Here is an 11,159-nt window from a genome sequence, read left to right as displayed (position 1 = left end):
CCACGTGTGTGTCTAGTACAGCTTGCATGTATGTCTGTGCACCACGTGTGTGTCTAGTAGGGTTTGCATGTATGTGTGTGCACCACGAGTATGTCTAGTACGGGTGGGGCTAGAAGAAGACACCGGATCCCCTAGAACTGAAGTTACAGAGAGTTGTGAGCCACATGTGGGTGCTGAGAACCAAATCAGTGTCCTCTGGAGGAGCAGATCTCCAGCCCCCAAATTTACATTTATTTATTTAGAAAGGATCTTGATGTAGTTCTGACGTGCAATTTACTATGCAGACCAGGCTGGCCTTAAACTCACAGAGATCTATCTGCCTGCCTCTGCATCCCGAGTGTTGGGATTAAAGGTGTGTACTGCCATTCCCAGACCAAATTTACGTAAAGCATGTTACTTTTATGTATGTTGTGTGCATTCTCTGGTCCCTGCAGAGGCCAGGAGAGGGTGGTAGATGCCTTTCAGGTGGACTTACAGGCAGTTGTGGCTGTCGGAACCAGGGTTCATATGTGAACAAGACAGAGGATTATTCTTTTCTGCTGCCTTGACTTACTGTGACACGAAGAGACACACATTCTTGCTCTACATTCCTGCTCTGGGCACAAGCCCTCACGCCTCTGGAACTTCCGGAGTGATTAACATTGTCTTTTGTTGCTGGTAATATGACTGGTGACGTTGGGACCAGTGGCCCTAGACAGTATGTTTTTCCCAGTATTTGAGACAGGGCCTCAGGTAGCCCAAGCTGTATTAAGAGGACGACCTCAAACCCCTGATTCTGCTGGCTCTACTTCCCAAGTCCCAGGATGGTAGAGATGTACCACCAAGCCTGGTTCTCAAGGTCTTTTCCTTTTTGAGATGGAATTTTATTATGTTACCCAGTCTGGCTTCAAACTCTTGTCCTCAAATGATCCTCTGGCCTCAGCCTCCCCAGTAGCTGGGACTGGCTTTCAACAAGACCAAGGTACCAGTGTCTTTGGCAGAGATGAGGGTCGATCTGAAGGATCATGATGGCCACTGATTTACTCGATCATGCTGGCATAATGACGCCTCCACAGAAACTAAAAAAAGGACAAGGTTTGGGCTTGGCATGGTGGTCCAGCTCTTGACAGTTGGAATTGGAAGTTGTGAATTTTGAAGCCAGACCCAGGTACTACAGCATCGAGAATTTGCTTTAGAAACAGGCTACTGACCAAGTAAGCACACCTATAATCCCAGCACTCAGGATGGCGAAGCAGGAGGACCACTTTGAGTTCCAGATGGCCTGGAATTAGCCTGATCACACAGTCAGATTCTGTGTCAACAACAAACAGACCAATAACCAACTAACAACAAAACAAACCAAAGGACAAGGATGCGCTTCAGAGGAGCTTCTAGGCAGCAGAACGCCAGTGGAGATACTGGGTGGTGGTGGTGGTGGCGGCACCTAGGTAGCCCTTCCCATACACCTTGCCTCGAGGATTTTCCTATCTGGCTGTTCATCCATATTGTCCCTTATAGTACCTTTGATAATGAGTAAGCAAACATCTGTCTGTCTCCCATGTTCTGTGAGTTAGTCTAGCAAAGTAATCAAACCCCGATTTAGTAAGTTAAAAGTGTAGGTCACAGTCCAGTTCTTGTGACTAACCTCTAAAGTGGAGGAGGGCAGTCTTGGGAGACTCAGCCCTTACACCCAGCTTGTGTGCCGAAAAACAGGATGTGTGTGGGGAAACCTCACATCTTAGTGATCAGAGGCAAAGGGTTTTGGGGTGTTATGGGTATAACTAGGAGGCAAAATAAAACTTAAGATTCATCTTACTTACCCACGAGGGTAAAAATTCTCCGAACACTTATAGTTGAAAAATTCCACTTGACTCTTAAATAATCAGCGGCTTGGCCACAGGGAATCATGCAGAGCCAACAGCCAAAATAAGGCAATGCGGATAAGATCCCATTCTGGAAGGGGCAAAGAGATATGGGATTAAATACATTAGAACACACGAGTCACAGATAACCCTGGCTATCTGAAAATGGCGGACATTCAGTGGTGGAGCAACATGTTGATAATGTTCAGATATCACAGAAAGTACATTTGGCATTTGCAGGGATCTTGGGGACTCAATTTACCCATCCCTGTGCCAACCGGTCTCATGGGGAAACAGTACTGTCTGCTCCGGGTCATCGATGACACTACTTGGAATTCGGAAAGTCTTCTGATCAGCCTTCATTGCTTCCCACAGAACAAGTTGTTTTTATTTCTTGCCTCCACCTCCTGAGTGTGCACCCATCCCCAACTTGAGCACAGTTTCAGTCTCCAAAAAAATTTATTTAAAACCTTTTTTAGTACAAAATCAAATGTATAGCTTAATAAAGTGGAGATCTGAGAGTCATTTATGCCAAGCAGAGCATCATCAGCTACCCAGAAGCCCTGTCTCAACTCTACCTCTTCCTATAAGCCAGCACCACCCAGTCACAGTTACAAACATTCACCTCCAGTTACCATCCCAAATATGTGTGCGTCCCTAGACACTTTCATTTGGTACTGGCTAAACTAGAATGCAGTCTTCAGTTATTTAAGAAATGCTCAAGTCTTTTTTTTTTTTTTTAAATGATTTTGCATCATCCTAGGCTGCAAATGGAGTTCAAAGCAATCCTGGGCTCGGAGGAAAAAGTTAAAAAGCAATAATACAGGAAAAAACAATAAAAAAAAGAAAAAGGGAAAATGAAAACTCAGGATAATCAATGAGACTAAACACATGTAAAAAAAAACCTTAAAACAAAGCGGAGAGGCGCTTTAAAGTTCTTTTTCTTTTTTTCTTTATTCTGTTTTGAAAGACTGTGTAGCCTTGGCTGTTCTAGAACTAGCTCTGTAGACCAGGCTGGCCCCCAACTCACAGAGAGCCTCCTGCCTCTGTCTCTCCGGTGCTAGGACTGCCACCACTGGGTGCTTTAAAATACAATTTGACATCTAAGTGTCCCAAAACAAACTCCACTGTAAGCAAAGGGCATCTCACGAGTCTCATGAATGTTTGAACTGGGTTTCTATGTAACTACAGAGTTACTAGGAGTCTCACAAATGTTTGAACTGGGTTTCTATGTAACTACAGAGTTACTAGGAGTCTCATGAATGTTTGAACTGGGTTTCTATGTAACTACAGAGTTACTAGGAACCCTATTCCCATCCAATGAGATAGGTTCTCACTTCCTACAGCTAGGCTAGAACTCACTCTGTCGTCCAGGCTGGGATTAATTTATGGCAATCTTCCTGCCTCAGCGTCCCGAGTGCTGCTAGTCTCAATTCTCATAAAACATGTTTTAAAGACTTAATTTTTCGGAGGGCAATACTGGGGACTGAACCCAAGGCCTCATTCATGCTGCACAGGCAAGCATGCTACCACTGAATTATACGTCCAGGCTGAGTCTACATCTCTAACGCCTGCAGGGACAAAACTGTTGGGTTCACTTTTCCATGGTGACTGCCTTATATTCCCCATGGCAGTGCCTGAAGATTCCAATTTGTCCAGATCCTCACCAAGACTTTTGTGGTTTCCGTGTAGCTCCATGTGGCTCAAGCTGGCCTGGATCCCCAGGTCCCCTCATGCTTTAGTTTCCCCAGTGCTCCGGTTACAGGAATGTGCTACCATGCTGGCTAGTAATGCTACTTGAGTCTTAGAAAGAAACTTTGAAGAATGATGGGACCTTCTGCTCTTTATATTATTCTTTTTGTTTGTTTTTTGAGACAGAATTTCTCTGTGTAGCTTTGGAGCCTGTCCTGGAACTAGCTCTTATAGACAGGCTGGCCTCGAACTCACAGAGATCCGCTTGTCTCTGCCTCCCAAGTGTTGGGATTAAAGGCGTGTGTCACTACCGCCTGGCCTTTCTTATACTATTCTTTATAAGGTTAATTACGTCTCCTTTGGAATTTCTTCTGCTGAGACTTTCTGTGCTCCTTTGATATCTCTGGCCTCTTTTTTTCTCAAATTAAAAATTTTAAGCTGTGTGTGTGTGTGTGTGTGTGTGTGTGTGTGTGTGTGTGCACGCGCTCACATGGGAAATGCACATGTGCCACGGTGAGGGAGCAATTAGTGGATGATTTGCAGGGATTGGTTCTCTCCTTCCAGGGAGCAGACTCAGGTTGTCAATAAAGCTATCTTTCCGGCCTTTGAACAAGTAATATTTTCATAGTCGGGTGGTGGTGGTACATGCTTTCAATTCCAGCACTTAGGAGGCAGAGGTAGGAGGATCTCTGTGAAAAGTGAGTTCCAGGAAAGCCAAGGCTATTACACAAAGAAACCCTGTCTCAAAAAACCACACACCACAAAACAAAACAAAACTAACGGTTTGTTTATTTTATGTGCACATGCATGTGTATGTGTCACAATGCACAGGGCAGAGGACACGTTTTGTGGTTGGTTCTTTTCTACCGTGTGGGTCTGGGGACTGAAGTCGGGTTCTCAGGCCTCCTGCAGAGGTGCCCCTGTCTGCTGAGCACGTTCCCTCACTTAAACTCTGTTTGTTGGGACCTTTGTGCTTATACATTAAGGATTTTAGATTTTCTTCCCCTTTGAAGGAAAACACCACAAAGCTTCCTTATAAGTTATGCTTCTTTACGTTTCTCGGTCTCTCCAAAGACAAGGTTTTCTGTTTCTCCCTAACTGAAGACCCCACAGAAATGGGCATCTTCAGAAAGGGTCATGTTTACTCCTGGGGCTGGAGAAATGGCTCAGCAGTTAGGAGGATGTTGTAGTTTGGTACCTAGCACCCATGTCAGGGTGGATCACAACCTCCTTAACTCTAGCTCCAGGGGGATTAGGTGTCTTTGGTTTTCAGGACATCTGCATGAAAGCACACATGCTCCAACCCCCAGACACATAATTGGAAATAAAATAAATAAATATTAAAAATCAAATGAAGTATACTTCAGACTATACAGACTATGTAGCACCCCTTGCCCAAGACCCTTGTTCTTCCCCGTCTGACCTCAACACTTCCATCCACCACTATGATGGCTGTCAGGTATCTGGGTTGCCATCTGCTCTCCAGACATGATACTAGGCACTAAAAGGACTTTTATAGGGAAAGGAATACAAGGCAAAAGGTGCCATGAACTATGACCTGGAGGATACCCAGAGGCAGACTGCATGCTTGCCACGTCTAGATGAAAATATTAAAATAAAATTTAGAAGATTTGGGGGCTGGAGAGTTGGCTCAGAGGTTAAGAGCACTGACTGCTCTTTCAGAGGGCCTGAGTTCAATTCCACATGGTGGCTCACAACCACCTATAACGAGATCTGGTGCCCTCTTCTGGCATGTAGACATATATGCTGGCACAACATTGTATACATAATAAATAAATCTTTAAAAAAATAAATAAAAGATATAAACACACTGAAAAAAAGGGAAAACAGCAGAATCAAACAAAACAAAAAACTCAAAAACCAAAATAAATAAATAAATAAATAAATAAATAAATAAATAAATAAATAAATAAATAAAACCAGTGTCAGTATGATGGTACATGCCTGTAAACTCCATGCTCGGGCTGGAACCAGAACAGGCAGTCTAAAGCTACTTTCACGGTTTGAGGCGAGCCTGGGCTATACAGCAAGACCTTGTCTCGAAAATCCAAACAAAACAGTATCTCTCTTTCCAGAAAAGGGCCATTTTATATAGCTGTATAATTATAGCTCCTCTAAAATAGTGAGAATAAGTGGGTAGACATGCCTGTGTACTCACACACACACATAGACATTCAGAGACAGATAGACAGATAGACAGACAGATGGATGGATAGATGATGGATGGCTAGATAGATGACAGACAGACGGACGGACGGACAGAGAGATGGATGGATAGATATATAGATGGATAGATGGATGGATGGATGGGTAGATGGATGGATGGACAGATGGATGGATAGATGGATGGATGGATGGATGGGTAGATGATAGATGGACGGACAGACAGATGGATGGATAGATGGATGGATGGATAGATGGATGGATGGATGGGTAGATGGATGGATGGACAGATGGATGGATGGACAGATGGATGGATGGACAGATGGATGGATGGACAGATGGATGGATGGACAGATGGATGGATGGACAGATGGATGGATGGGTAGATGATAGACGGACGGACAGACAGATGGATGGATAGATATATAGATGGATAGATGGATGGATGGATGGGTAGATGGATGGATAGATAGATAGGTAGATAGATGGATGGATAGATATACAGATGGATAGATGGATGGATGGATGGATGGATGGGTAGATGATAGACGGACGGACAGACAGATGGATGGACAGATATATAGATGGATAGATGGATGGATGGATGGGTAGATGGATGGATGGATGGGTAGATGGATGGATGGATAGATAGATAGGTAGATAGATGGATGAATAGATAGAAAGATGAATGAATGTATGTACGGGAGTTTAGTGCAGCAGAATACAAAAGATAGGTGTCTTACTTAGGGTTACCACTGCTGTGATGAAACACCATGACCAAAAGCAACCTGGGAGGAGTGGGCTTCCTTGGTTACCTATCACAGTCCACTGAGAGAGAGGCCAAGGCAGGAAATCAAACCGGGTGGGAACCTGCAGGCTGGAGCTGAGGCCACGGAAGAGTGCTGCTTACTGACTTGCTCCCCACGGTTTGCTCAGCTGGCTTTCTTACACAACCCAGGACCACCAGCCGAGGAGTAGTATGACCCACAACGGCTGGGTCCTCTCGGATCAATCACTAAGAACATGCACCACAGGCTACCTATGGCCTGCTCTTCAAGGAGGAATTCTCTCAGCTGAGGGTATCACCTCTCAAATGCTTTAGCTTGTGTCGACTGGACATACAAACCAGCCAGCAGAGAAGGAGATGACTGAATTTGATGTGGGTGAAAAGGAACTGAGCATGAGGTTCTGAAAACACGTTCTCTACACAGGAAACAGATGATTATTTCCTCTTACCTCTTGAACATCGAACCTTAGGATTTCTTTCATATATGTAGGCAACAATGTCAGTAAAGTATAGAAGGTCCAGTTGTAAGAAAAATGCGCTACGACAATTGCCCAAAGTGGCAGTGACTTCAAGATGGACGCCCACGGCACTGCCTTCTGGGAAGAAAGCTGAAGGAGACAGGCTGGATTAGGAGACTGCAGCTGTGTGGACTCTTAACCACCCACCATCTTAGCTAAAACTCAGCCCAGAACACGGGTCACCAACTTTGGTAGTATTCTAGGTCATAAAATCAATTCCTCTGAAACGCTAATAGCAAAATAATGAACAAATTTTAGTTGTTGCATTCAAAATATCAACTAGAGAACCTATGACTGCGGTTGGAGGGAAACATAGACAGTGGAGTTAAAACTGTCACGAAAGCTGCACGTGCCAGTGCCGCTACAAACACGAATGCTTCCGTGAAAGCGAGAACAGTGCCGTTGTCACACGTGACACGTGGAGGCTGACGCAGGGAAACGTAGTGGAACCGGAAGGTCTTGTTAGAGTCTGTATCTCACTGTCCAGTCTTTGTTACACTGAAAAGATCTGCAAGAAGGGCGCAAAGTGGGTGTGGCGCGGCACACCGGAGCCTCAGCTCGGCAGGAGCTTTCCGCAGGAGGGTGACTTGAGCCTGGAGTCGAGGCTAGCCTGGGCGATGTCACCGTCTCAGGGAGGAACACAGGGACAAAGGGTGAAAACCAGGTGAGGGCTTTAGCAGCAGCCACGTGGAGACGTGACCTTCAGAGCAGGGGTACCAGAGGTCAAGCACCAGGTCAAAGGCAGCCACGTGAGAAGGTTGGACAAAAGGTTTAAGTCGGAACACTTCTCTTGCAGAGGACCTGAGTCTGATCTCCAGCATCCACACTGGGTAGCTCACACTCTTCTTTAACTCCAGGGGACCTGACACCTCTTGCCTCCGAGGGCAATGGCACTCTCATGTACATATTGACACACACATAAACATAATATAAAAATAAATCTTAGAGACATGAGAATTTCTATTTATGCTCATTTTTATTCTGAAACAGATGTTAAGTTAATAATATATTTGTATGTGTATTTGTTTTTTTCAGAAGTTTCTCTGTGTAACAGTCTGGCTGTCCAGGAACTCACCAGACCAGGCTGGCCTCGAACTCAAAGAGATCTGCCTGCCTCTGCCTCCCAAGTGCTGTGATTAATGGCATGCACCACCACTATCCAGCTTTAAATGATTAGGATTTAATAAATGGGCTGGCCCCAGAGTATGCTGGATAGTCACATAAGGAAGAATCCCCAATTCGAGGGCATTAATAATGGCGTCCTCTGGGTCTGTCTGTCCTCAGTGTCTATCTGTCTACGCGGAGGGACTCACAGATGCTCCACCACTAAGCCATGCCCTGAGTTCCGAGAAGAAATTAGTTTTAGACATTTTTTCAGACAGTATTTTAGATATTTATTTCATTTGCTCACCCTAATTTGCTTAAGACATATGCAACAAAAAGATCTATTTCAAAGACTATCTTAATTTTTAACATGTGCCAAAGTGCATACCTGGTTTTTTAATGATGACACAATGTATTCTTTTTCATAATGGGAGATTGTCTTGTGAGTTTCTGGCGTATCACTAACTAACCACATCCACAAAATAAACCATACGATTCCAATTACACCTTAAAATAGAAAGAAGACAGTTAAATAACATTTGAATGTGTCAGTAGCATTTTGTTCACATCTTGAGAAGGATATATACCTATAAATGTATATAAAATTAGACTTAGCAGCCGGGCGGTGGTGGCGCACGCCTTTAATCCCAGCACTCGGGAGGCAGAGGCAGGCGGATCTCTGTGAGTTCGAAACCAGCCTGGTCTACAAGAGCTAGTTCCAGAACAGGCTCCAAAACCACAGAGAAGCCCTGTCTCGAAAAACCAAAAAAAAAAAAAAAAAAAAAAAAAAATTAGACTTAGCTTCGGGTTTCAGATCTTCAATGGAATAGTAACTATTATTCTCTATGCACTTGGAGGAATGACTAAGATTCTGGCTGGCTTGGTACCCTCTATAAAGCCCAGCCTAAACTTGAGGCAATCCTCCTGCCTCAACTGCTAGGATGACAGGTATGTGTGACCATGCATAGTCTCAAATAACTCTGATGATATATGTCAATCATAAGGCTCAGCCAATCAGGGCCTACAGACAGACAGACTCTTGTTTGGATTTTTCTGCCCTAGTTTCCCTGTTAGGAGCCAATTTTCTCCTAAAATCATTGCAGAAACCATCACCCTAGGGGAGTCTGCAGAGAACCTCACACCCCTAATTATGTTAGGAATCGTTCTATTGACAGAGCTTACCCCACACCCAAATTTGCTGATGGAGAGCTATCTGGAGAGATATCGGTTTGCAGAACCCACCCCACATTCCAAACTACCTAGGGAACTAGGTGTGGCAACTCGTGACTTCTTGGCCTGCAGTGACCTGACTGAAGATAACCTCCTGCCTACGTGACCAACATGAACCACGTGGCAAGAGCTCAGACCCCTGTGCCCATCCCCCAACTCCTTACCATATATAAAGCTGTCCCCATCTCTAATAAACGGAGGCTCTGACAAATGTAGCATGGCCTTCTTCTTCTCTCCTAGCCCATTTATCTTCCAGATAGTGCCTCTCCGGGACCCTGGAATAACTGACCTGCCAGACGGGTTCACTAACCCTAGACTGGTGACCCGTCGAGGCAATTACAGTGGCGCCTGAACAGGGACCCTGGAATAACTGACCTGCCAGACGGGTTCACTAACCCTAGACTGGTGACCCGTCGAGGCAATTACATTTCCCAAGTGCCACTACTACCATTCTTGGCTCAGAACAATTTTTTTAAAATTTATATATATTTATTTTAGAGGTAATATAATTAATTCCAGAACGTTTTCATAATCAAAAAAGAAAAACCTGTGGCAATTAACAGTTAGTCCTAATTTCCATCTCTTCTCATACCCTGATGTTCAAATCTACAAATCTACATTTGTCTCTATGTCTATATGTCCATTCTGGAGAAGAAAAACCTTTAAGAAAAAATTTCTATAACACACACACATATGCATACATCTGTTTCATTCATTTTAAAGGTCTATTTCCCATGATCCTGTCAATCAATCTGAGCAATGAAATGCCTTCACACAGAGGGAAAGGAAAAGGATTAAATCCCCTAGGGGAGAACCACTCAATTTTGCTTGAGAGAAAGTATTTTCAAAACACACAAGTTCATGACTCCCAGATAGTAACTTTTCACAGTGGGACACTGGAGTCCAGGATTCAACAGCAGCAGTTTCTACAGAAGCACAGAAGCACACTGCAGAGCTAACAGGTCAAACTGTGCTAGGTCCTGTCAACTGTAACGACCTGGAAAACAGATTTTTCCTTCAGTGAGTTGGAGTGGGGCTTCTCACGCCCCTTCTACTTAAGGCCCCTGTCCTTCTGAGAATTTTCACACAACTCTGTGTATATAGGTATATAAAACCACAATACAAATCAAATATTTACTGATAACAAAAGAAATTTATTTTAAGTTCTTTACTATTTATATAATTTTACGACTTATGAAAGATGCAAGATAATTTTTATACTGAGACAGATGTGCTTATTATTACACAAAGCGCTAAATACTGGATAAACATTTCACACGTGAAGTGTGCGGAGTATTCTCAAGGCTTTTCAGAGTTGCCTTTGATCTTGTGAAGATCAATTCTGAGAACATCACTTTGTGTGCATGGGAAGCACAAAATGCAGAAGCATATTTAGGCCATTTCAAAAATTACTGGGGACGAGTGTGGTGGCACATGCCTTTAGTCCCAGCACTTGGGAGGCAGAGGCAGGTGGATCTCTGAGTTTGAGGCCAGCCTGGTCTATAGAGCTAGCTCCAGGACAGCCAGGACTGTTACACAAAGAAACACTGTTTCAAACCTTCCCCCTCAAAAAAAAATTAATAGAAATTCTCTTTTAAGCCCAAGCCAAAGCTCATTGAATGATTCTTTCTTATGAATCTCAACTCAGTAATTCTTAAAATCACACACTTCAGGCCGGTTGGTGGTGGCGCACACTTTTAATCCCAGAACTCGGGAGGCAGAGGCAGGTGGATCTCTGTGAGTTTGAGGCCAGCCTGGTCTACAAGAGCTAGTTCCAGGACAGGCTCCAAAGCTACAGAGAAA

General features: G+C 44.0%; 1 protein-coding gene across 1 annotated transcript in view; it reads right to left on the bottom strand.

The window, feature by feature from the left end:
• Positions 1-11,159, bottom strand: part of Slc17a5 (solute carrier family 17 member 5) — a 42,570-nt gene that overhangs the window by 12,781 nt on the left and 18,630 nt on the right. The window contains exons 6-8 of the mRNA XM_005347581.3: positions 8,515-8,633; positions 6,954-7,112; positions 1,800-1,932 (exon numbers count right to left, since the gene is read on the bottom strand). Of these exons, the coding sequence (XP_005347638.1) occupies positions 1,800-1,932; positions 6,954-7,112; positions 8,515-8,633 (411 nt within the window). The remainder of the gene's footprint in view (positions 1-1,799; positions 1,933-6,953; positions 7,113-8,514; positions 8,634-11,159) is intronic.

This window comes from Microtus ochrogaster, chromosome 5 (genome assembly GCF_000317375.1).
Source record: "Microtus ochrogaster isolate Prairie Vole_2 chromosome 5, MicOch1.0, whole genome shotgun sequence".
Classification (NCBI taxonomy): domain Eukaryota; kingdom Metazoa; phylum Chordata; class Mammalia; order Rodentia; family Cricetidae; genus Microtus; species Microtus ochrogaster.
Note: the sequence above shows the minus strand (reverse complement) of the source record. Positions and strands in the feature narration are given on the sequence as shown.